Genomic DNA, 27578 nt, shown 5'->3' with positions numbered 1-27578 from the left:
CCCGCAGTCTTTTGGAAACCAGCGGAAAGCCAGTGTTCCGTGGTCCCCTCCTCGGGGGATCCCTTTTCAGAATGCAGGGACCCTCCTGCGTGGCGGACCCGAGGGGAATCGGCCGGCGCAGAAAGATAAATTCGCGTACCGTTAACCCATTCAAGTCGTGACTGAAGGGACTTCAGGAGGGTTGCGTTGGGCGAGATCCCCGCATCCTCCTCCGCCGGCCCTGATCCTTTGATCAGCCTTTATGAGAGCGTGGCCGCCCCTGGTCCCCCGGCCCTGCCCCACCCCGGCCCAGGACTGCCGTGTGGGACGTCAGGCTCCATCTGGTCCCAGGGAATCAATACCCAGGTTGCTTTCCACGCTTCCCACTTCCTCTTCCCCTCCAGATTGTTCTACGAGGGTTAAGTGAGGTCGGAGGCTTGGGCTTCGGGACGGCGGGCGGCGGGTGGGGGTGGGGGTGGGGGTGGCGGGTGGGGGTGGGGGTGGCGAGCCCGCATCCCGGGCGAAAGGGCCGGAGTCCGCGGGACCCGCCTTAGCGCTCGCTCCAGCGCGCCGCGTCCCCCCCGTGCCCACCCCCGCGCCCACCCCCGCGCCGGCCCCGCCGCCGAGCACCCCTTCGGCCCGGCGCGCGCCGCTGTCTCCCCCCAGCGGCCGAGCGCGTGGCGCCGCGGGAGCCGGGCGGCGGGCGGCGGGCGGGCGGGCGGGCGGCGGGGCGGCTCGGCGCAGACACGCCCGCGGCTCCGCCCCGCGCCCCCCCCCCCGGCCGGCAGGGCCGCCCCCTCCGCGCCGCGCTCGGCTCAGACGGAGCAGCCGCCTCTGCAATGTCAGCAGCCGCAGCGGCCGGGGCCCCGCGGTAGCCGCCAGCGGCGCACGGCCCGGCGGGAGCCCGCGGCCACCTCGCTGCCTCCGGGGCGCTGCGGGCGGCTCTGCGCGCCCCGGCGCGGCGCTTGGACTGCAGGCCGGCGGGGCTGCGGCCGCGCACAAAGGACTGTGGACAGCGGGCTCCGGGGGCTGCGCCCAGGGAGCGGCGCGGGGACGGCCCGCCACGCCGCGCGTGCTCGCGCCTCGGCTCCCCGGCGGCCGGAGCGGGAGCCCCGCGGGCCCCGTCAGCTGACCGCGGCCACAGCGCGGGCGGGGAGTGTGCGCCTGTCGCCGCCGCCCCGCGCCCCCCGCGCCCAGGCTTTCGGGCTCCGGGGGCCGGAGCCGAGGGGGGCCCCACGCCGGCGCCGAGCCTAAAATGGCCACGCTGCTCCGCAAAATCGGGCTGATCCGCCTGCACAACCGGGACACCGAGGACCCCAAGCACCATCACAACCACCGCGGCGGCGGCGGCCAGCACAGCGCGTCGCTGCGCGGCAAGGGCGGCGCCAAGAGCGGCGGCCACAAGCAGCAGCAGCACCCCCCCGGGGGCGCCGGCGACGCCAGCCCCGGGCCGGGCAAGGGCAAGGGCAAGCGCGCGCCGGAGCCGGCCCCGCGCGACAAGCCGCCACAGCCGGCGGCCGGGGCGGCGGGGGCGGCGGGCTCCGGGGGGGCCCGGGAGCGGGCGGCGGGCGCCAGGGCGGGGCCCGGCCCGGCGGGGGCGGCGGGCGGCAGCCTGGTGCCCGCGGCGCGCCAGCAGCACTGCGCGCAGGTGCGCAGCCGGCGGCTCATGAAGGAGCTGCAGGACATCGCGCGCCTCGGCGACCGCTTCATCTCCGTGGAGCTGGTGGACGACAGCCTCTTCGACTGGAACGTGAAGCTGCACCAGGTGGACAGGGACTCGGTGCTGTGGCAGGACATGAAGGAGACCAACACCGAGTTCATCCTGCTCAACCTCACCTTCCCCGACAACTTCCCCTTCTCGCCGCCCTTCATGCGGGTGCTCAGCCCGCGCCTGGAGAACGGCTACGTGCTGGACGGCGGCGCCATCTGCATGGAGCTGCTCACGCCGCGCGGCTGGTCCAGCGCCTACACCGTGGAGGCCGTCATGCGCCAGTTCGCCGCCAGCCTGGTCAAGGGCCAGGTAAGCGGCCGGGGCTGGGCGCGCGCTCCGCCGACCCTCGCCCTCCGGACCCGGGCAGCCTCCGACCCCGAGACACGTCCGGCGCCCCCGCTCCTTTCCCCAAAGCATTACCTTCCTTGCCTACTTTTCCATCCCGTCTCTCCCGGTCCCCCCGCCCCGTCCGCGCTGGTCTCTCGCTTGCTCCCTCTCTCCTTGTCCCCAGAATTCGCTCTGTCTGTCCTGCTTTCCCCATCCTTACTCCCCTCCTCGCCCCCGCTATACCCTCCGCTCCCTCTTCTCTTTCTCTTCTCTCCCTACCCCTCCCCTGTGGTCCCTCAGCCCTACCCCTCTATCCTCTGCCCTTCGTCCCCTTCTCCACTCCCCAGCTACTCTTGCCTTTCCAGCTGCCCACCATTTCCCATCTCCCTCTCCCTCTCTCCCTTTCCCCCACTCTCCTCCCTTCCCTCTCCCATTCCCCCCATCTGCGTCTCCCATCTTCTGTCCCCATAATCTCCGTGAAGGTGGGACTTTATGTCTGCCTCAGGATCCAAATGTCCAACCTAGTTTATAACCCCCCCGACACACATTTCCTCCCCAACATCTCAGGTGGGTGCTTTGCAGAGGGTCAGCCTCCCACTGGTGAATCTGCTCCCGAGGCTATGCTTGCTTTTCCTGAGAGCACGTAGTGCAAAGGTGAGAATTTCACTCTTGAGAAATTTCACTGGAGAGGCAGAGGTGTGGTGTGACTGGTTCCTTAAGGGACAAGGCCAGACTCTGTCAAGGAAATGCCTGGTCCCTGCCCCTTCCAGGACCTTCTCCTCTGGGGGGATAGGTGTTCAAGGTCTTGGTCTCTCAGACTCCTTTCTTCCTTTGGTTTCCTGTGCTCCCAGAATTTAAATCCTTTATCAGGGCTAAAGATTGTTCACTAAATACTGAAATAAGGGATGAGTTGAGTCTCCTCACCTCTTGCCCCAGATGGCAGCTTTACTGAAAAGAAACCCTGGAGGACTGGAGAGGGAGAATGAATGAATCTTCTGAAGTACCACGTTCCCCCCACTGCCACCACTCCCTGCAGACAAGAGTGTGAGGTTTCGTATTCCCACGGTACATGCTCTTGGTCGTAATCAAGTCAGCTGATGTTTTCCAGCATCAATATTAAACAGTACTTAATAAAATGACATTTTTATACAGGCATCTTTTAGATTTATGAAGAATCGTTGTTTTGTTTAGAAGACCCTGAATGACCTCAATTTGATCTTTCTACAGCTGGCCCATCAGAAGCGATCAGTCCCCTGTCACCTACCCCTGTCCCTTTCACTGCGGAATGTTTCACACTAGTCAAATAACGCTCGTTCTGCCAATTTCACTAGAGCTGGAGCTCCTGGGGTACCGTGGTAGCAGCATCCTCACTCCAGGGCAGAAAGGCACTTAATTCTTGACTGAGGTCTGTTGTTACCAAGTAACTGTCCTGCTGGTCTGTCTTTTCCGGGGCTTAGGTTCCACTTACTTCTTGAGTTGGAAATAGGATGGATGTGGCAGGTCCAGAAAGACATCTAACTGAGCAAGGTTTAACATCAGAAATTCAATGCTGCCGCTGGTGTGAGGAGACTGAGTCAGCACAACCCATGGGGGTGCAAAGGGGTCCCTTTAGTTTATTTTTCAAACGGGATTATACAAATGGTGTGGAAGAAGGTTCTGCAGAAATGCCTTTGTTATTTGTTTCTGAAATCATTACCACTCAGAACTCTCTGGAACAGTGTCTTACGTTCTTTCATTCTTCAGAGTGAGGCTGACTTTGGGGCCCAGGGGGAGAGGGATGTGGTTTTGCCTTATAGAATCACAGAATTGTAACAGTTTAGACTTGGAGGCGGTCCTAGAGGTCACCTGGACTACAGCCTTCACTTTCAAAGATGCAGGAAAACGAAGACCTCAAGTTAGAAATAAGGAGTTTTTTTAAAAGATACGTCTTAGTAAAGTAAGTGTTTTTCATGTTTATATTGATGCTATGAGAAATAGTTCTATTTGCGCTCATGTACTTCTATTAAAATAGACAGATCCTTGTGCATATGTTTCTTTTCTTCGTAATCAGAATTGAGTCTTGCATACAGTTTGCAAGTTAGAGACTTCAGTGCTGAAAGTAATTATCAACAAGTTTATTTACTAATTTCAAAATCGCACCTAATTGAACTAAGGGCCCGTCACCCAGCATATTGCATTGTATTACCTATTCTAAATTCTAGTGCATAAAATAACTGAAATGAAGGTGAGAACTCAGCAAAGTATTAAAATAGCAATTCAGTTTCCTTGTGTTTTCCATGCTGACTTCAACATCCATAAGAGAGTAATGCAGGATACACATAAACTAGTTGAAATGCAGGGTAAGAAGAGGAGAAATGAAGAGTCATTAATGTTTCAGGATTCCGTGCACCGAAGGGTGCTAACGCATTTCGGGAATCTAAGTGCTGTGGTGCCTTTCCTCCTTGATGAATTCCTTCCCTACAGATTGCTCACTGCACATACTATAGTGAAAGGTAAGGCTTTGGGGAAGCCCTCAAAATACCCGATTAGGTATTCAGAGAGAACCAGGACTGCTACCGAACCAGAAATTACTTTAAAAGAAAGAAATCATTTCATTCTAGTTCCATTCCTCCATCTGTTGGCATTTCTTTTTAGGATTTGTTTTGCTTAAGTGAAAAGGCTCCTTTCCCCCTTTCATAATCACTTGGCTTTACTTTCTGAATTGAGGATGTACAAAGTTGATTTTGTTTCTACACCTTTAGACAAACTGTAAAATAATTTTAAGGATTTAATTGGTAATATTATGACAAAAAGATCTGCTTAACTGTTTTGTGTGCAAAATAAAAAACTGAGGGTTTATCACATGATATAATCAATTCAGTCATTTCCCAAGGCCTTTACCTGACTCTTTGCTCCATGTCATCAAAATCTCTGGTATGCTGCTTTATGGATTGTGGTTGCTTTAGACGAAATCAACATAAATTTCTTGTCTGCTACATCCTGTGTGGAAACAGCAACGTACAGGCTTGCCCACTTGTCTACTGGCCGTGACTAGGCCCTCTTTTGACTACATAGAGGCATTTCAGGTAACTGTTGTGGTTCTCTGCAATTGGATGAAAATTCCTGTACTTTTAAAATGAACTGTTGACAATGTTCAAAGTTTAAGCCATTTTTTATACCGTTTATCCTTCATTGAATCCAAAGAAGCCTGCTCATAGTTCCGATACAGGACTTTTGACATCCGAAAGCTGTACGATGCTGGTCTTGAAACCATGAGTAGTTGCAATGGAAGCACAGTGCTTGCATCTTGCAGGCAGCTTAAGGTAGAAGATCACGTGCGCAGAGATGACACAGGACAGCGCTGTGAACCTAGACTGATGGCTTCCAGTGGTGACTCCGTGGTCCTGCCGGAAATGCCCGGAGCTCGCTGGCTTATCCTCCAGGTGTGGGTCCTGGAATAACTGGGTGACTGGACAGAGACCCTCTTCTTGCAGTTGTGTGAGCAGAAGGGTCCCCAAAAGCCACTTGAGGGAACAATAACTCAGGGTTCTGTTTTCATACCTGCTCACTTCTTGAGTGTCCCTTTTTTAAATTTGCTAGACGTGACCAGGAAGAGGGGACAGATGACACTTGAAAGACAGTTCCTTAGCCCTCCTCTGTCCCCTCAGAGCCAACCACATGACTGGACCCACCATGAAGACGATGACGATGGTCATGATGATAAAGATGGTGATAACAGCAGCAGCTAATACTGGCTGTGTGCTCCGGGCCACGCTCTGGCCAGCTGAGCACCGAGGCTGTGTCGCCTCTCTTGTTCTGCCGTGCGGATGGTCCCCGGACAGGTGAGGAAGCTGCAGCCCCACACTCAGCTCTAGTGCACACACGTCCTGTTAGAATACGAGCAGTGAGTACAGAGGCCCTGAAAACAGCCCGCACCAGCAAAAGCTGTCCAAATGGCAGAGCCGGGCCGTGGAAGCCCCTGCTGTCTACAGGTGGTGGTCTGAATTGTAAGCTGCGTGAGAAGCCTTTGTGTCCCCAGAAAACAGATGTGCCTCCAGCCGTCAGCAAAAGACTGAGAATGAGGACTGAAGCAGCCTCAGATCTTAGAAAAGTTGGTCAGCACGGTTAAGTTTGCTCGACAGCGCTGGCTTCTGGGGCTTTTGAATAAAGGAAACCGGCAGATGTGGCCGCTTGTTGGAATGTGATGAGGAAGTAAGTCAAGGGCTCTGCAGATCAGCTTTGGTGATAACACACATCTCTGAGATTGACTTTGGGCCTTAAAGGGGTCTGCACCGGGGACGTCATTGAGAATCGTGTGTGTGCGCGCGCGCGCGCACACACGCACACACACCCCACAGCTGTCTTCAGAGCTTCTTCCAAAGCACAAGGCCTAAAAACAGCCCTTGACTTATTTGACTTATGGCTGCAAAATCTCCAGGTCTTAGCAGAAAAACTGGTGAGGATGAACAGCGCTTTGTGTTCCCACACTAATAATTTCTCGTGTTTCCAAACCGTGTTATATTAGCCTGCTAGGGCTGCTGTAACAAAGTGCCGCAGACTGGGTGGCTTAAATACCAGACGTTTGTCATCTCCCAGTTCTGGAGGCTATAGGTCTGAGACCCGGGCGTCGGCAGGGTGGCGTCCTTCTGAGGCTGAGGGAGGAGCTGCTCCGGGGCTCTCTGCTTGGCGCGTGGACCGTGTCTTCACACCATCTTCCTTCTCTTTATGTCTGTGTCCCAGTCTCTCCTCGTAAGGACTCCGGTCATACTGGCTTAGGGCCCCCCCTCATGATCTGTTTCGGTTGGTGTAGTGACATCCGGAGGTGCTGGAGTAGGACTCCAGCATGGATTTTGTAGGGACACCATTGCAGCCCATAACAAGCCCCCACAGGAATTCCTTAACCACTTCAACCTCTCATTTCTCTAGAGGCCAGGCTGGTTTGCAAAGGAACGGAAATGTGTAGGTGACAGTGAGCTTGCCCACGAAGATGACTCTGCAGCTTGAGCAATCCAGGTGCTTGACTGTTCAGAGAAAAAATAGCTCGTTCCGATATCAAGTAGGGCAGGCAGGAGGACACAGGCAGGGCCCTGCCTCCTAAAAATAGTCCCACGCCAACTGGGCGGCCCCACGGCTCAGCTCCCTGGCACGGTGCTTCCACCAGGGCTGATGGGACAGTTAATAATAGTAGTGACTCGCTTTGCCCTCAGTTGTTGGCTTTGGAGAATCTAAACTTGCAAGAAGAATGTGTAAATGTGTTTCTATTTACTTTTCTGGTTGACACTAGGGATGTGAGAGGTTTGTTTTTCTTTTTAAGGGACAGCATAGTTTGGGGGTGTTGTTTGTTTTTGAATGGAAAGTGCCAACATGGACAATAAGTTGAAGTTTGTTTTCAAGTCTGAGACCCACCACCCAGCGCACCCTTTCTCACCCGCAGGAACAGCTGTGTGTGAATCCAGGTTTAGCAGTCAGGCAGCCTCGGGTACCACTTTGGGGATGGCAATTTGGTTAAAACAAACAAACAAAAGCAGCCACCAGGTGTGGATTCTTTGAGCCACATTTCAAATCTCCTGAATCTTCATTTTTTGCTGTGTTGATAAGGTAGTCGGGAGGGAGGGGGATGGGTGACAGGTATAACTCCCTTCCTCTCTGCCAGTGGTTCTCTGCCAAGGCCATAAATTAGATGCCCTGGGGAGTGTTTACATTCTCCTAATGCCAGGGCCCTACCTTCGGAGACTCTGGCTTCCTCGTAGAGGCTTGTTGGAAAAGCTCCTACGTGATTCTACTCGGCAGCCAGAGTGAGAAAAGCCACCTGGACGGCTCATGGTTTCCAGGCCCCCTCTGGGGTGCGTCCCGCCACCAGCAGCCACGGCAGGGAGCATCAGGTAGTGGTGGGTGTAACCCAAGCCCCTCACCTTCCCCCCTCCACCTCGCTGGGACTCCTGTCCTCTGTCAATCGTGACGGAGTGCACTGGAAGCCCTGCCATCATAGAACCAAGTCCTTCCTCCCTGGACGGTTTGCGTAGACCAAGCGGGGTGTTACCCTGAGACCAGGACGTGTGCTCGAGACAGGTCGCTCACCCTCGATTGGACGTGGCTGGCAGTGCTCAGGTGCAGACCACCCAGAACTGTGGCTGCCTGGCTGATTCACGCGGCGCAGGGATGGAGAGCCATGTACCAGGGACATGCTAGTCACACAATGGTGAGGAAGAAACACGGAAAGTGCCTGCTGGGGAGAACTGATTGTCCGGTGAGGATACTGCAAACCCATTCATATGCCTTCGGCGTGCCGGCCAGCTTCACAGTTCCATTTTGCTTAACATTTGGGTACAAGTCATGTGTTGACTATACATGGAGCTGACAACTGGCAGTGGCCTGTGTGTGCACTGGGCTTGGGAGAGGTGGGGTCCAGGGATCAGCAGGGTCTTCACACTTCTCTGTGACATTCTCAGAAGGAACACTGTGCTTACAGGTGGGGGAGACCTGACTCTTATGGGGAGGCCCAGCCTGTCGTTCTGAACACTGCTTCACTGCTAATAAGTAGAAAGAGCAGGCATTTCCCCAAACACACCAAGTTGTAATGGCAGAAACATTTCCTGTAACGTCCATGCTTTCCTCCCAGGGAGTCAGCAAACTAAGATTAGGTTTACCTGTTTGTTTTTCCTCATTGTCACACCATTCATTCATTCATTCATTCATTCATTCATCACCCATGTGCTGAGGGTCTGCCATGACTTGAGCACCGTAGCCACCTCTTGGCATTCCCAGGGCACCACTTCCCCTTCTGTGCGTCCTTCTGGCTTCTTCCTGGCCATCTGCTGGGCCAGCTACTTTGGGGAGGTCAGGAGGAAGGCAGCTGAGGTAAGTGGGAGGACAGAGGACCCAGGTTGAGGAAGTCTGGGGACGAAGCACATCTGGGACAAATCAGGTGGCAAAGGAGTAGAAAAGGAGGGCAGGGCATAGCTGCAGGAGCTAGGAAAGGTCACCTGAACGTGCCCCTTGCCCACCCACGAGACTCGCTGGTCCGAGCAGACCCCCGTCCCTTCGCTTTGACCCCTCCTGCAATGCACCATCGAGTTGCAAACATATATCAGCTGCTGTGCAAAATGTTTTCTGGGTCATTCCATTAAATCCTCCCAACAGCCTATGAGATGAGTACTGTTGTCATTCCCATCTTACAGAGGAGGAAACTGAGGTCAAATCTGTGTCCAGGACAGGTGGTTAGTAAAGTGCCAGAGCCCTGTGGTTCCAATGAGCTGTCGGGAAGGCAAGTGGAAGCCACCCCACCAAGTAGCACGTGTAGCTTGGTTGTCCCCAGGGGTCCCTGTGGCCTTAGGGGAAGCTTGGCAATGGCATTGTGCTTCGTTTTCCTACAACACCCAGAATCGCTCCCCGGGGAGGAGTGATGTGTGCATCACATCTAACACGTGGCACTGAATTATCAGCGGAGTGGGACCACAGTGGCGGTCCAAACATACCATCAACTTTTGTCTCTATTGTGGGAAATGGAAGAACGTTTGCATTCTTTCAAACTGTAGAAGGAAGATAATTGTTGCTGCTTGATTTCTTCGATACACAAAAGGGAAAGGCATTTTAAAAATTCTGAAAATAACTCGAGAAAGAAATGCTCTTTGAACATAATTGTTACATTGCTGGAAGCCACTGAGATTGAAGAAATTAATACTTTAAAAATAATTTCTGTAAAAGAAATACTAATTCTCTGTCACAATATTTGGCAAGTATTCTCAATATTTTTTTTATTAAGAGTTCTTTGAGGAAAGAGATAAGGAATTGCTCTCTCACAATGGATCTGATTACACTTGAAGTTGAAATGTTGTCAGGTCACTTGGGAATTGAGGGAAAAAAATCTAGAAAAATGTTAAGGGGATGCTTGCCATTTTTTGATCTTGAAATTCAGACATTTCCAAAAATTAGAATATGGAGTTACAGAATTGATTACATATTGATTATAGTAGGAAGCAGCTATAACTATTGTATAAAGTTGGACATAATAATTAGAACAATCATTTTTGCCTTACTGATACATATGAATTAGGGCGATTTTTGCATCAAGCTGGGTGCCTATTTTTGCTTCCCAGGAACTACCAGTCGGGACTGGAATGTAACTGTACAAAAACAGTAAAAACAAAAACATGAATGGCTGCAGGGATTTATCTGTGTTGAGGCCTTTCACGATTAGTGGCATGTCCCTACTCTCTACTCTGCTTCCCAGCCAGGAAAAAGTAGAAATATGGAGGAAACTTGAAACTGAATTTGTTACTAGCTTGAATTAATTGTAACTAGTTGACTATTATAAGCCTTGCAAATGTAACTTTTAAAAAGTCATCATAATACTAAATCGTAGTTTCTTTCATCTCGCTTGGTACAAAGGGACTGTATCTCTTGGAAGCTTGCTTTGCGGCCCAGGTGTGTGTGTGGAAGAGCTCTCCCCTGAGGTGGGAGCCCCCTCCAGAGCTGTCCAGGGAAGGCAGGGCACAGCAGAGCTAAGGGTTAGGGCCTCTGGGGAGTGCCCACATCCCATATGCAGACTGCCTAAAACTAACCCAGGGTGGCAGCTGCCATCTGACCTCTCACAGACCTGCTTCTTTTTCCTTTGATCACTTTTATGATGTATATTATGGAAAAATCCTCATCTTAGCTCATAAAAGATCATTTTTCTAACTGTAGGATCAACAGTAGAATTACATAAAGCTTAAAGGAACTCGTTTTAACTCATAAATAAAACGAATCTGATAAAAAGTGGCTGAACTTTGCTGGATTGAATTAGGGTGATTTAGTCTTAGTAATTGTATTTAAAGGGGGATCCTGGCATCTGCCTTTTCATAGAGCGATGGAGGCCTCTAGATTATTCCCCCAGATCAGTCAGAGAGGAATGGGAGACCCCAGAACCACTTCCTGCCACCTCTGGCCCCCACAAGGCCATCTGGAGAACTGGGTGGCCCCTCGGCATCTGGGGACACCTGCAGACCCCTCCTCAGAATAATGTTTTGAAATGCACACAAGAAAATTCATAGGATTTCCAAGAAAAACAATTAGAGTAGTTTCCCCTTATCCATGGTTGTGGTTAACCCACGTCTGAAAATATTAAACGGGGAATTCCAGAAATAAACAGTTTGTAAGTTGTAAATTACACATCATTCTGAGTAATGTGTGATGAAATCCCACAGCGTCCCACTTGGGACGCGAATCATCTCTCTGTCCCAAGTTTTCTGCCCGTTAGACATTTCGTAGCCGTCTGTCTCGATGATCAGATCAGCTATCAGGATACCCCAGTACGTGTGTTCAGGTAACTCTTCTTTTACTTAGCCATAGCCCCAAAGCAGAAGAGTCGTGATGCTGGCGATTTGGATATGCCAAAGAGAAGCTGTAAGTGCTTCCTTTAAGTGAAAAGGTGAGTATGGGGCAATAAGATATTTTGAGAGAGAGAGAGACTACATTCACATACCTTTTATTACAGTGTATTGTTATAATTGTCCTATTTTATTATTAGTTATTATTGTTAATCTCTTGCTGGGCCTAACTTATAAATTAAACTTTACCATAGGTATGTATGGATAGGAAAAACATAGTATATATAGAATCGGTACTCTCTGTGGTTTCAGGCATCCACGGGGAGTCTTGGAACGTACCCTCCTCATATGAGGGGGGACTACTCTATATACTTAAATATGGTTATCACATATCAAAAAAAAACAAAACGTGATGAACTAAACTATCAAATTAAGAAGCACGTCTTTAATAACATTTAAGATCCAACAACTCCCTTAACTGGACATAGTAACGAGCATTGATGACATTTCAAGGTATCTGCAATTGTACTGTGATTTTTTATTTTTAAGTGTGGGATTTCTATTGGTGGCAAAATCAAGGCACTGCTCCTACGGCTGTGGTTTATCACTTTCCCTCATAATTAAATGAAGTGCTAAATTGCAGTTAGGTGTTAGTGAAAATAAAGATATTTTTCCCATCCAAGTGTATATATGCTTGTGGGGGTGGAGGGGTGGAGGAAGGCCGCCTCTGAGTGTGTCTTGGGGAAGATCTTAAAGCTAATTGTGCAGCTCCTGGCCAGAACCACCGGGAACAAGGTTTAGGAGCCCAGTCATGTCTCAGTTCCACCGTAGGTCTCGGTTGGGGTTGGGAGAAAGCCGCGGGTCTAGAGGCAGACACGGCTCCAGTACCATCCCTCTCCTGAGCCTGCTTCCCTGCTGGGCAGGCAGCAACCTCCCCAAGCTTCAGGTACCTTGCCTGAAGAGGAGGAGCAGAATCCCCACTTCACAGGTGAATGGTGACACTCAAGAGAAACGATGTACAGAGTGCTGTGTACGGAAGGGGTGATCAATAGATGTTCCTTCTTTTAAAGAATTGGAATATTTATTGAAATAAATACGGCAGAAAAATAGGACCACAGTCCCAAAGGTGGGCTTCCACTCAGCGTCCATTGCGTGAAGGGGTCTGCTTTCACAGCTCTTAGTATTTCAGCGTGATAATGAGATCAAGTTGGCTCCAATGTTTTCTTACTTGACCATAATTTTGCAAATTTCACAAAAATCACAGGATAGCCTCCTCTTTACCCTCTCATGGTGGACTCTTGTCATTGCCTCTGTTGGCTTCCTGTCGTCCAGTCATTGGGCATCATCAGGAGTCGGTCTCTGATAATGATGGCAGCCACATTATTGTCTGATGTGATACCTCTCTGAAGCCTGTTTCTCACCTTCACAGCACGACGCTCCTAAGAATCCTTTTGTTCGTAGTTTCTTTAAATTAGCTCAACTCCCTTTGCTGCTGCTGTGTTAGAAAATTACGTGGGAGAATATTATTATTTAACACCTGTACCTCTATCATCTCTAAATGCACAGCAGATGGTAGCCATTAAAGATTGTTGAGGTTCTTTCATTACAGAATACCATGTCCCCTTGAAAGCTTTGTGGCTACCATTTTGTTTCCAGATGAAAACCTGGTTCAGAAATCGATTTTAAAATTTTGTCAAATGCTGTGGCTTCCAGCCATTATCACAATTATTGCCTCAGTACAATTGAAAGAGAATGTCGCTGTAGTTAGTTATCCTGTAGCTTCCTACAACCTTTAGAAAAGACCTTTTCTTTTAGTGAAATTCAAAAGCAATCTAGTTGAAATGTTCAACCTGCGGGAATTGTTGAATTTTCTCAGAAACCCCTGGGATGATGTATATGATATCATGACAGTTGGAGGCTAATCAGCAGTGGAATACCAATGCCTGCTTCCCTTTCTCTTAGCTGCTAATTAGGGCCGTGGGCATGGGTCCCAAATCTAGGGTAAGGGTCTCTGCATTTGGTAGGAGAGCAACTAGATGTCTTCAGGGTTCAGCTCTTAAGACTGGAGTGGCAGAACAGCATTTCCACAGGCAGAGGGAATGGGACACAGCTCATTGATCCTCCAGGCTTTTTATGCTGTTTTTGTTGTACTCTCTCAGTGACTTTCCCGTAGTTCGGCAATATTGAAATTGGAAATTGGTATCTGAGGTCATCAGAGGCACGAAGCATTCTGCTGTCCCCAGTGTTTCTTAGCCTGCGGTGCAGCTCATTCGAAGAGGGCGTGCGATCTACGTGGCATGGAGTCTGCCGCATCTGAGTCAGTCTATGGACCTGAGTGATGTTGCCATAACTACCGCTTTCCGTCTGTAGTGTTTTCAGCATCATGGTCAGTAGCTAGCAACAGAGCTGTCCAGCATTGCTCAGACTCGTTTTCACATTTATTTTTGTCTTTTTTATTCCTTTCTTGCAAACTCAATATTTAGCTGTCGAATCTTTTGGCTGAGATTATTTCAGTTTCCCCATCCTAAGAGAAATATTATAAGCCCTCAATCCACACCTTGGCCCCAGCCACACAGCCTTTGGAGTCTCAGAGGCTTGCTGGCTTCCCATTCTGATAAGTGCCACTGGGCTCTCCCGGCCTGGTTGGAAAGGATGAGCTCATTGGCCCTGACAGGGCCAGGAGACTGCACAAGAGCAGGTAACCATTGTTTAACTCATCATTTAACTGTTGAAAAGGGATGGACGGCCCCACACACTTACTGTGACCAGAAGACCCTCAGGGACTTCAACTGGGTCTTGGTCAGCACCCCACAGGAAAGATACCCAAGGCCTGGGACTCTCAACCCGAATGCAGGTGGAGGTGTGTGAAGGACGCAGCCCTCAGGCAGACATAGGAGGCTTGGGTCTGCGTGGAGAAAGCAGTGAGGTTTCTGCCTACAGGTGCTGGCCGGGGGTCTGGGATTGAAACAGGCTGGTGAGAGCAAGTCAGACCCCGGATCCAGAGCAAAGTTTGCATTCAGCTTTATCGTCACAAAGCACGTAAGGGTGCATGGCTTCTGGGGGCCCAGGAAAGGGAGGCATTCCAGTACAAGGAATAAGGAGGCCGGCACATGGCGGGGTGAGGCTGGGGCCTGTTTGCTTGAGCCCGCGCTGCTGGTTCAACATGATTGAACCAGACCATTACATCTCCAATAGGAACTAGGGCCTTAGTGAGAATTTCCAGGGGGCCTCTTCTTCGCTCTATATTGTCTCATTTTGTAGCATCAGCAAGTACGAATTGTCAAACATCCAAGTTTGAGAGACCACAAAGTAGAGAAAACACGGTCCACCATGAAAGGCTGAGCAGATGAGCTTGTTACAAGATTGGGAAGTAAGAGATGGCCCTCAGCATGCATTCAGAACAGAAGACGCCTCACCCAAAATTCCTGTGAATGGTCCCCATAGAGCCAATGGAAACTTCTACACTGTACCATTAAATTAAGTTGCCCCAAAATGTTGAAGGAAATGTTAAGAATGCTACCAAACCAAAGAGGGTCCGGCCACATAACACCCAACAGAGCCAAACACTGGACACTGAGCTTTGCAGTGGAGAAATTAAAGCAATTTATTGGCAGGGCTCCAAGCCAGGAGAACAGGAAGCTAGCACTTAAAACCCGAACTCCTGCATGGTTTTTAATCAAGGATATTTAAAGGCAAAAATTGAGGGTTAGGGAATAGGGATCATGGACCAAGCTGATTGGTTAGATCCTGTGTAAGCTTCAGTGGTTTTCCTCAGTCTGAGTAATTCAGTTCCTGACATCACCTTGTCTGGAGCCTTCATAACTGTGGTCAGGTGAGCGAACTGGGTTGAGGAGCCAAGATTCTGCAAAACGTCTCATGATTGTGCATCAGGGATGTTTCCTTTAAAGCAAAAGGCAGAAACCAAACATCTTGTGACCTTGTTATTGTTTAAGCCTTCATTGCTTTATGCTTAACTAGCTACATGTCTCTAGTATCTCAAGCAAAGTGTACTTTAAACACTTTTCCTGGAACTTGCTATACAGGCAGGCCTTCAGGGTGTGACTAACACCTTTTAATCTGACTAGAAGCTAAGTGATGACCAAAGCAGTTGAAACACTTAGTGAAAGCCGGTACGTACATCTCTATATTCTATGATCTAATACCTAAACATGTTTACTATTAACTGTTCATTTCAAAATCTCGGCCACAAGGAAATGCTTCTGATATTTCTGGCTCCTGAACCTACAGTAAAAGACTGTCATTTATTTGGCCTTACGAATAATGCAATGTGATGAACTGGTTTTATAAATCAAGCATAGTTTGAGTAAATGATAAAAGAAGGGAGAATTTTTTGTAAGTAATCTTACCTTTCGGAAGTATGAATCACTAAATCATCCACTCATTTGCTACTAAATATTTTCTTTCTCATGTTGTTTTCTCTACGTAATTACAGTGAATATTGGTATTTGTACACCATCTTCATTTTCTTCGTTTCCTGCCATTCTCATCTACTTCACTACTTTCTGCTATTCTTCTAAGTCAGTAAGTCACAATATTAACAAGTAGATAGTGTGTTTTAGAAAATATTTCAGAATATTCAAGAATGTTTCACACTGAGATTGGGTGAGTAAATCCTTTCAAACTTATTTCTTGGAAACGGTAAACATATACCATACGTTAAATGTATACTACAGTGATTCTAGAGGTAGCCTGAGAGAGAATATGGGTTTGGTAGTGAGTAGAAGGGAGAAGAAAGAGCCCCTAGAACAGATGAGAGGATCACAGCATTTCCTCAGTGCAGGGTTTTGGATGGCACACCCTCCATTCTCCCACACTGGTGTAGACTGCAAAAGTGATCGTCTTGTGGTGTGGCTGATACCCACTTCCACACTCCATGGACCTTGGGTCCCACTCAGGATATAGGAAGAGACCAGGAGCTGGGCCTTGATCTGAAATCCCCCAAACCCAATTAAGGTTAGCATTTGTGTTGTGATTTTAAACTGGAATTTTTGTTCCAGAATATTCTAAGCTTTTTTTTATGGGGGGGAGGGGAATGTAGAATCACATAATTAAGTAGAATTGGGGAAAGTAGACATAGTGCACATGTTCACCTGTAAACCCAGATTTCAGTGATGTTTGTTGAGCCCTGACAACATTTACCATTCCTTTGCCACTCAAAGTAGATGCTCTTCCCAATGTATCATGGGTTTAAATTCTGCAATAGGAAGCTACACCTCCCCGTTTCCTCTTCTGCGAACGGGAGCAGGAGTCCACCTGGCGTCCCTGTGAGGATTCAGTGAGCTGCTATGGGAAGATGTTAACTGCCCCTTCAGCACCCAAGCCCCACCCAGGCCCTTCTCCAGGGCATGTCCTCCTTGCCGCCTCTGCCCAGCTTCTGGCAGAGCCACCCCCTTCCCTGTACAAACTGCAGAGCACTCTGCTTCCAGCTTGTTGTGTCATGTATTACCCTCGTGGGAGCCGTGCCTTGTCTCCCTACCCTGATGGGCTAGATGTGCCTCCCAGGGGGAATAACTCCCACAGGGGAGCCCCTCCCCACAGGTGCAATTTGGTGCAACCCCGGTTGGGCGTGTGGGGCCGGTGGGCACTTGCCCAGCCCTCGCACCAAGTGGGCACTCCACGGCTCTTGTGGCATGAGACTGAGTTGGTAACTCAAGTACCGCAAGGTCATGAGTCATCAAAGAAAAATTATAGGTGTTGCGTGTCCTGTAAATTGCAATGTCGGGAAAGTGGACATTTTTAGCAACAAAATGACACTTGATCAAAAAGGCATTGTCTGCTTGATACCGAGTGCCAAAATAATTCACCCCTGGCACCATGTGCATCCCACGTGATTTGAATTTTCTGTTTTGCTCTAAAAACACCAAATTTGTTGACCATGGTGTTTTAGTCAATGAGAATTGGTTTTGTGAGTTTTTGTTTTTTATCATGCGCCCCTGAAATGTCTTCAGACTATTTGCCAGGAAATGCATCAGGCTGACACTGGGTGGAGGCTTGAACTTAGAGTCTAAGAGATCACGCTCCCTGTCCCCAGGTCATCCGTCAGCACATGAGGGGCTGGTGCTTACTTTGTCAAGTAATTTTAACGTGAACGTTGTTATTTGAAGAATTCTGTAAACCTCTCTTTGGTTTCTTTGTGGTCTCATCATGATTGGAGTTTTCTGTGCTACCGTGTAAGAGTAAATTCATTCTATCCTCTCCTCTCAGTCTCTCTCTCTCTCTCTGTCTCTCTCTGTCTCTCTCCCCCCCCCCACCCCACCACTGCCCTTTCCCTCCTTCCATTTAACTGTGATTTTTCTTGTTGGAGTCTATATTGTTATTGCAGGGCTGCTTCGACAAGGTACCACAGACAGGGCAGCTTAAACAACAGACATTTATTGTCTCACAGTTCTGGAGGCCGGAAGTCTGAGATCAAGGTGTCTGCAGGGTTGGTTCCCCCTTGAGGTCTCCCTTCTTGGCTTGTAGGCGGCTGCCTTCTTCCTGTGTCCACACATGGTTTTCCCTCTGTGCTTGTCTGTGTCCTAATCGTCTCTTACGAGAAAGCAGTCATAGGATTCGGGCCCACCCATATGACTTCATTTTACCTTAATCACCTCTGTAAAGACACTGTCTCCAAATACAGTTATGTTCTAAGGTACTGCGGGTTAACACATCACCATGTAAACATTACAGAATACAATTCAGCCCAAACAGCCTTTGCAAACACGTATTAGTTATTTTTCCTCTGTGACCTTGACTTTAGATGTCCCGTCTTCCTGGCGTTAGCCTGGGCCTGGCCTTGTGGCCCTTGCTGCCTTCAGATCTCTTCTGTAAGTATCTGACTCTCTTCCATGTCATCAGCCCCCTTTCTCTCCTGTAGCATCGACACATTTCTCTTCGTGAAATTTAGTTTTTCCAGGTTTTTTTGTCTTTCTTAGCTTTCCCAGAATTTCTTTCTTTTCTCCTTTTTCCCAATGGTCATGATTGCCTTTATTTTTTTCATGCTTTCCTTTTCCTTTCTACCTACAGGATTTCCCCTGGCTTTCTCTGCTGTGGGCTTCTAACCTTGCTTTTAGCAAAACCCATGAGCAGGGGTTATATCCATAGTCTTTGGCACTATTGCCATTTTGCTCCTTTTTTCCTGCGTGCCTTGTGATTTTTGTCCTACTTTTCCTTTTCACAGCCTCTAGAAATCTCCCCACGCCACTCCTCTGTCTTTGTCCAAGGTTGAAGAGCATATTCTTTTTCTCCTTTCTTTGCAGCCGTTACTATCTCAAATGTCCCTGTCCACACTGGGCTAGTCACCTGTCCTGTTTCCTCTCTTCTGTTCGGTGTTTTCTTTCCTCTACTCGCCCAGGGCTCTTTGTCTGCCTTTTTCCCCTCGGGGTCACCTCAGCCATGGGAGCAGATGGGTAAGAAAAGGGACTCTTTGCCTGGGAGTCTGCAAAGAAAGAGGACTTTGGGCAAAGCCAGGGTGCAGAGGGGAGGCCTTGGGCAGGCAGTGGAGACATTCCAGGTGAACTGAAAGGGACAGGGGCTGCTAGATTGATGATGATTTCAAACATCAGTTTGAGGGTCGGTGATTCTAGAAGGCCACACTACTGGGGTCAAACTGAGGTTAAAATTATTGTGAATATGTTTTAATCCAATTGGTTTTTATGCTGATGCACCCAAGTTGATGCATTTTTTTAATCAAAAGTTATTTTTATCATTTCAGATGTTCTTATCAAACTTAGATGTAGGATGCTTTCTGAAAGCCCTCAATTTCATTTTTATGGTAATTTTACTCATTGACTTTATAGTTACAGCTGAAAACAATTCTTAATTGGCAATTTCATGGATCAAAGTATTTGAAAGAAGCACATAACTAGAGTTTGGGTGATACACCAGCTCCATCTCAGAGTTTATCAGGGAAACCAATTTTGTTCAGCCATTTGCACTTTACATGCACTCTTGTTTTACTCAATAGTAGAGGAATTCACTCAAATATCCCTACACATTTCCACCAGTCTGCTGCCTGGACCTGAGAACAGGCTAGCAGAACCCTGCGTGATAATTCCTGGGGGAGCCTAACACAGTGTGAACGCAGCCAGCCCCTCTCTTCCCAGCCTGGCCAATTCTCCTGACTCAGCTCCGGTCCCTCTTACACCTTCCCTCCTGGCTCCGCTCTCCTGGAACCTTGAGCTCTGTAGAGCAAGGACTTGGTTGCATCGCCAACATGGACAGAGGACAACACGCTGCGTGAGCCCTCCCTTATCTCCTCCATCACAATTATGTTGTTTCTGTGTGTCTAGACACACAGCTCAGCAGATGACACTCAGCATCTTTTCCACGCTTGATCGCTGAGGCCAGCTGTTCCCAGATGTTTCATGAGTGGAGGGAGATGCCATAAACGTCACAAAGAGCAGAGTCTAACAAAATGTCATAAGACTGGGTCATTAATACATATAATCCAAGGCTTTTTAGACAATAAAAATGCATGTTTAAAGTATATAATTTTCTTTTTCAAGCAGTATAAAGTTAGATGTTCACATTTTAATTTCAGGATGACACCCCTAACTTTCATGATATCATAATGAAAATGATCTGTAGGGTTTTTTTCTTTCCCCTAAATGCATTTAACCCAAAAAAGTCAATTAAATGGAAAATAGCAAATGGATTTCCAGTGACTGTCGACTTTGATCTGCCCTCATGATGATAAGGACTTATTAGAGAAGTAAATTGCTCTAATTCAGTTTAATGTAACAATTAGTGAGTTGAAATCAGATGTCCTTCTGCAGTGAACGTGAAAACAGGAGACACATTATGACAGAGTCTCAGGCAAGAGCCTGTGTTGGTCTCTAGCGATCACAGACGAGTGACACATGAGCTGCTGGGTCAGGGGCTGAGATGCACATCTGTTTCTGTGCACCAACGCTGAGACCAAATGCTTGGAGGTACTCGGAAGACAGAATGTGGTGTATGACCTTGTCCTCTAAAGTTGGGCACCTCGGAAGACCCGTCCTCCCCATAGGGCAGTTCTGGGGGTGCACCTTTGTCTGTCTCCGGTGGGTCCACTCGAGTCAGGCCTGCAGTCAGCCAGGTATACAACGATAGTGTAGCTTTCATCATCAACATCATCGTTATCACTGGTAACTTTTATCCCATTTTTCCATGAACATACAGGGTTCAGTATTTCATGAAGGGGCCTGAAAAAGCATAGATTTTGTGATCATGCGCAAAATTTTAATGTATGTTTTTCTGTCTAATGTGCAAAGCTGTTAAGAGTTTGTTTCTGATTATAGAAAGTGCGACATGCTTATTGCACAAAATCCGTGTATTACGAGGATGTAGAAAGTAGAGAATGAGAACTCCGTGGTTCCACCTGCCAGGGGTAACAACTGCTTTCCTACACACATTCACACTCACACACACACACAACCACACACACTTATACAGTCACACACACACAATCACACTCACACCCACAACCACACACTTATAGTCACACACACAATCACACACACACAACCACACACACTTATACAGTCACACACACACACTCACACACAACCACACACTTATACAGTCACACACAATCACACACACACAACCACACACACTTATACAGTCACACACACAATCACACTCACACACAACTACACACACTTATACAGTCACACACACACTCACAGTCACATACACACACACTCACTGGTGTAACCGTTTTCACAGTAATGGGATCGTGCTGTTCGTGAGGGTCTGAAGTTTGCACAGCGGCACCGTGAACATGTGTCTGGTCAGCTGCTCTATACCAGCCTCACTCTTTAAATGGCCCAGGGCACCTGGTGTGCTGGTGCCATGTGAGCTGCCCTTCCCTCGTATAAACAACCTGTGTGCCACCGTGCACGGCAGGCTTGCTCACTTGTGCCTGTGTGACTAGGAAGGAAAGCACCAGAAGTTCATGACTGGGTCCAAGGGCATGGACACTCCACATAAGGATCAGACACATGTCGTCAGGTTGCCACTCTCACAGGTTGTGCCAGGTTACACTGCCATCAACAGCATGAGCTGGACGCCTCCCCAGGTGTCCCCATCTACTGCTCCAGTTAGGATTTCCCAAGCTCATTGGCAAAACAGATCTTATTTTAAACGTATGTATGTCTTATTTTATTGAGGTGTAGCATCTGTATTACTTTTCTAGGACTGCCATAACACATCCTGGGCAGCTTAAGCAACAGAAATTTATTTCCCACAGTTCTGGACGCTGGACATCCAACATCAAGGTGTCGGCAGGGTTGGTTTCTTTCAAGGCCTCTCTCCTTGACTTACAGACGGCCGTCTTCTCCCTGTGTCCTTCTTCTGTTTGTGTCTGTGTCCTAATCTCCTCTTCATATGAGGACACCAGATCATTAGGTTTAGGACCCACCCTCTTGAACCTTAATTACATCTTTAAAGGCCCTATTTCCAAATATACTCACATTAGAGATTAGGGCTTAGATTAGCTGAGGAATCTGCAGGCCTGACCTTGGGAAGGATCTGCTTCCAACGTCATTCATGTGGTGGTGGCAGCATTCAGTTCCTTGATGGCCAGTGACTGGAGGTCTCCCCAGTGCCTTGTACATTGGCCTCTTCGTGAGGCAGCTCACAGTAGGACACCTGGCTTCTCTTGAAGGGAGCTAATGAGAGAAACAGAGCACCCAAAACGGAAGCCACGGCTTTCTGTAGTTTAATCTCAGAAGTGACATCCCATCACTTCTGCCATATTCTGTTCAGTAGAAGCAAGTGACAGATCCCACCCACACTTAATAGAAGGGGATCACACAGGGTTATGGACACCAGGAGGGGGGTCCTGGGGCCAGATTAGAGGCTGTCCCTACAGAGTCAGGTCATAGAGTATTGATAGAGTGGACGAGGTCTTGTCTCCATTACGTTTTCTAAACAGTTATTACTGATACATAGGAAAACTGCTGAATTTCCTATGTATGCAATATATTTATATAGGTCCATATGAATTTATACTCATTTTTATTGTGACTTTTTCTTTTTGCCTTGGGGTAGAGAGAATTAGCCCACCAGTCCCCGCGAGGCCTTTCTTGCCCAGGGAACCCACTTGTTTTTTAATAGACATTCTTACATATGCTTCAATCCTTGTAAAGTGCATCATCTGAGCACTTACATGTTGTTAATTGTCATGGATGGCATTGTCTTCTACATTTCATTCTGAGTCATAGTTATTTCACCTGGAAAGGCTGAGTGAGTTGCGTGTTGCTACTCACACCTGTATTGTGTTACACTTGTTCCACAATGTGACCACATTTACTCACCCATTTCCTGGGAAAGACCCCAGCGTTCCTCTGCCGCATGCAGTCATGTGAGTACTGCAGCTATCTCCTCCCACTGGCCTTCTTAGGAACACACATGCATTTTCTCTGGGATTTGTGCCCAGGCATGAGCTCACATGGGCATAGGGCCTGTGCATACTGACTTTCTCCAGGTATTGCCAGAATTTCCCAAGATGGCTTTCCTGGCCAGTCTACACACCCCCTCACAACCCCTTGGCATTAATCCTCCGTCCTCAGTTTTGGCCCCCTTGTAGATATTAAGTGGTTTCTTGTTGGTGTTTTAATGTGTAGTTCTCTGACTACTGATAAATTTGGACATTGACCCATATACTTGTCAGCCATTCAGATTTTCTATTCTTTGAATGGCCTATCTATAGCCTTTCCCTACTTTTCTTTGAGTTTCCTGATTGATTTTTCTTGTCAACTTTCAGGAATTCTTTTTGTTTTCCAGATATTAATTCCTTGTGTGGGTTTTAGACTTTGCAAATATTTTTTCCCAATATGTTCATTCATTCATTCTCTCTGTGTGTGTCTTTTATGGAAAAAAGTAAATGTCTAATTTTGAAGTACTTCCATTGATCTGTCTTTTCATGATAAAGACCATATGTGAATACCATTTCCTCCCCATTATATCACAAGACCAGCTCCTACATTTTCTTCCATTGGCTTTCTAACTTTACCTTTTGCATTCTAAGTGTAATCCATTTTCTTTGTGTGTGTTGTCAGGTAGAAGCCCCATTTCATTTGTCCCCATGTAGTGTATGTGTTTCTTCAGATCCATCTACTGAACTCTCTGGCCCTTTTCTGCTGCCTTGAATATTTTTGCCATTTTTATCCTGTAGAAGTCCAATATAAATACAGTGCTCTTCAGCTTTACTCTCATTTGTCTGCCTGTACAAATATTATACTGTCTTTAGGAAAATGGCTTTCTAGTCTGTCGAACATCAGATAGGGCAAGGTCCTCTCTTTGCTCGTCCTTTTTAAAATCATCTTAGCTTTTTGCAGATCATTAATGTTCCACATAAGTTTTACAATTATTTGCTAAGAATTTTACTCATAGTAGTGAGCTCCAACATTGTGGTGGCCACAACAGAGCATACCCTAAAAATCTCAGTATAACAATAAACGTGCCTTTCCTACACACAGTCTGGTGAAGTTTGGTGCCCCCCTCCATCTTGTAGCTTTTCCATCTGGAGCATGTGGCCCCCAAATTCACAACAACAGGGGATAAGAGTGGGTGGGCACGTCAGCTTCTAAATGCCCCCATCCAGAACAAACAGGCATCACTTCTGCTCACAACCTATAGGCCAGAACTACCCAGAGGGCCACAACCTGATTGGAAGGGAGGCGGATGTGTAAGGAAGCACATGGCTCTTTGTGGAACACCAATGCTCTCTACCACATCAAGTTCCTCAAAAATAGCCACGTCTTAAAGTCATCAGGTTGCACACATGAAATATGGAAACTTTCTGCATATCAGTCAGACCTCAGTTTTTAAAAATATATGTGAGCCTTTAGGATTTTGTAGGTAGGAAATTCTAGCATCTACAAATAGTGAAATGAACAGGATACTGCAACCCAGTGGCACAGAAAAACTGAATACCGTGAGATGCAGGGAAATGAAACGAGCAAAACTATTATTTTTGCTACTTCAAATAGGAAGATTGAGTAAACTTGACCTTTGTATATTTGAATTTTAATTGCAAGCCAACGTAAATATAAAATAACAAGCCAAGAAAATTAATGTGTACAGTTGTTCTTATGACATTTAAACTATCACTGCAAAATATACATGGATTAACTTCCCTGTTACTAGGGAAAGGCAGTTTTGATGCTTTATTCCCTGACTCCCTTGACATCTAATTAGTGCCCATCACAACAGACCCTGTACAAAATTATTGACTGCAATCTTAACAACACATTGCATGAGGTGTTTTCAGTAAAAATGAAAGATTTTACTTTAAAATTCCAGTTTTCTGAACATACATTATTAAAGATACTTTTTGAAAAGGTGTGATCAGAACTTGAGGGCTGGTTGAAGTTTTTAGCCTGCAGGGCTAAAACGATGTTGGCCTGAACACAGGGCACCTAGGGGGTGCTGTTCACTGCCATGCTTTGGCTTCCTGGAGATGACCTCCCTAGCAGGGACATGCGTTCTTAGGCTGTTACTAACAACTGCTGCAGGCTGGGGGTGGGAGAGGGAGGCAGGGTATTCTCTGGACAAACAAGGTTGGGATATCTGCCTTATGCAAAGTCATGACAAATTCTCAGCACCAACAATATGCCGGTATTTCTTGTGAATGTTTAGGCATGGGTTCTACCATGCTCCATTTCCCAAATTCTGCATCACAGCGTTTCCACTCTAATTCCAGGAATAGGCTTGGGTTGTTGAGGGACAGTGTCATTCACTACCTCCCCTTCACTCTTTAAGTGATCATTTACAAAATTGCAACAAGTGTGTCTCCATCTTCCAGGTAAGGATTAGATGAGCTAACATGTAAAGTACTACGTGGAACATGTTTTGGGAAATGGTGACACACATGTACTACCTTTTCTCTGGAATGCTATCTGGAACGTGAAGGATATTTCAAATCAGTGTCAATAATTCTACAAGATCTGTCATTTGTTCCTCGGGAGACTTGAGCACCCTCTCGGTATGTGGGTGTGTGGGACTTGAGTACCCAAGATAATGAGTAAAGATGCAATGACCTTGAGTTTTCATTATGACACATAATAAGAAGTGTTTTGGTTCATCTCCTGTTGTGCCCTAAGTTCACAGACATGAAAATAGATGACTGTGGGAATTGAATAACCATAGCTGAAACTTGCCATATAGAGTAGGTCTAGCCATTATATCTGTGGTTAAAATTAAGTATCCAAAATTGAAATATAATTTCCTCTGTGTATAACAGCCTAGAAACTGACAGCCAATTAGGCATTCTAATTTTTCCCAGAAAACTTGAAACCAAGAATTCTTAGAAATATTTGATGTATGATATTGTTTAATCAGAAATCTTTATATAAATTGCTTCATTTAATTTTTGTTATGTTTTAGATATCCTGAGAATATGTTTGTGTTAAAGTTTAAATAGTTTTCATTGGGCTTAATATCAAGTGCATCAGTTAAATAAGTCATGTATCAGCAAAACGTGCCATTTAGTGGCATTGTGTGTCCAAACATATCTCTAGAATTTGTTTTTCCTTCAAGACTGTGTCTTTATAGAGGACCTACTTGGCCCTCTGTGGCTAAATCAGTTTTCTTTGCTACATTAATTGTTATTGTGTACAGTGATGTACAATTGTGTATAATTATTAATACCTGGTTGTTATGCAACCTGGTCTTAATCAAGAAAACTAAGGTATTGGACTCACCATGCAGCAGTCTCGATTTTGAGATTATGTAGCTAACAATGTATAAATTATAGGTTCATTTTGGTCCCAATCTTAAAATTCCCAATATCTGTGGGGTTTGGTAGAATCTAGGAAGCTGCTGTTTAGTGACGTGGATAGCATGGAAGAAATGTTTAGGAATATGATTTTGTTCTAGACTCGAGCATTTCTTAGTGGGGCGACCATGTCCCCACCTGCCAGCATCAATTTCTGCTCTTGTATCAGGAACAATGGTAGTTGCTCTGTCTGCCACACCAAGGGGGGAGATGCAAATGACAAAGGTGATTTGAAAAGGATGTAGAAACAATAGCAAGCTTTGCGAGAATGAGGATCAATCCATCAGACGTGCTTCCTTCACACAGCATCATAAAGCAGCGTAACCCACAGGTAGAGCAGGAGTGGACCTGGCAATTCCATCTCCATCATAATGCCTCCCGTTTTGCTTTAACGTACTCATTCATGACAAGGATGTGTGACACACGTGTCCACTTGGGGTCTGTGGCTGCTGTTCTCTGCACATGCATTTTGATTAAAGACAAGACCTTCCCACGTGCAGCACCAAGTCAGTGTCACCACGGAGGAGACGGGAGGAGCGTCTGTGGTGGTCATGGGGCGTGAGGCTGGGAAAGGACCTTGTAGTCTGACATAAATAAATAAAGAGACTCTATTTTTGTTTCAAATAGGACAGGCACAATTGGATGTACTGCTTAAGAATCTGCTGAGCATTTAAATACAGTTGTGAAATGCTCCATTAAAAATTGCACCAATATTGCGCAAAGCTCCTGATAATCTAGGCATGTTTGGGTGTGGGCCACGACCGTGAGCCATGAAATAGTTACACTCTTGGCCTGTGTCATTGCTTTTTCTAGTGTAGCTGAGCGGTTGTGAGCATGGATTCCAGAACCCGACTCTGAGAGTTCAGATTCCAGCTCCACCAGCCACCCGCTGTGTGACCTTGGGCAGTCCCACTCTGTGCCTCAGTTTCCTCATCATGAGCCATGTTATGGCAGTCCATCCCGACTGAGGACTGAGAAGCCCTCAGAATAGTGACGGCACGTGCTTGACCCGCGTCGTGTTATAAAGTCTGTGTTGTTTGAAGAGTCTCAGTGATGTTTGCAAAGATCACCGAATTCTTTTCTCTGCTTATTATAATTCTTAATCCAAAGGAAAAGATTCTATAGCAACACCTTTATACAAATAAAAGAGTTGAAATCAGAGTGTCCCTGAAGTAATGACCTAAAAGTAATAATAGCCATCCCAGTTACTTATAGAAAATCACTTTTTAATTTTTATTAGGTCAGCCAAAATCAGTCCTCAGTTTTCTAAGTTTTTCAGTCAGAGACTTGAAATTTGTTAGAACCAACTTCCTTTCTTGATTACATCGTAAGACAATTTGGTGGTAACAGAACACCACATTTTCCAGAAATGTCCCCACCCCTTGCTTAACACCGAGTAAACCGTTGTTGTTTCTTAATGCCGTATGTTTGCCCTGCGTGTTCTTGCAAACAGAAAAGCATGTGTAGGGTTTTATCTACTCTGGAACCATCACCTGTGTGGCATGAA

General features: G+C 47.1%; 1 protein-coding gene across 1 annotated transcript in view; it reads left to right on the top strand.

Moving 5' to 3' along the window:
• Positions 1-1101: 1101 nt before the first annotated feature.
• Positions 1102-27578, top strand: part of UBE2QL1 (ubiquitin conjugating enzyme E2 QL1) — a 39250-nt gene continuing 12773 nt past the window's right edge. The window contains exon 1 of the mRNA XM_081054649.1: positions 1102-1999. Within this exon, the coding sequence (XP_080910775.1) occupies positions 1235-1999 (765 nt within the window). The 5' untranslated portion in view covers positions 1102-1234. The remainder of the gene's footprint in view (positions 2000-27578) is intronic.

The sequence above is a fragment of the Rhinolophus hipposideros genome (genome assembly GCF_964194185.1).
Source record: "Rhinolophus hipposideros genome assembly, chromosome: 7".
In the NCBI taxonomy this organism is placed as follows: domain Eukaryota; kingdom Metazoa; phylum Chordata; class Mammalia; order Chiroptera; family Rhinolophidae; genus Rhinolophus; species Rhinolophus hipposideros.
The sequence above is the reverse complement of the archived record's forward strand: the minus strand, read 5'-3'. Positions and strand labels throughout refer to the sequence as shown.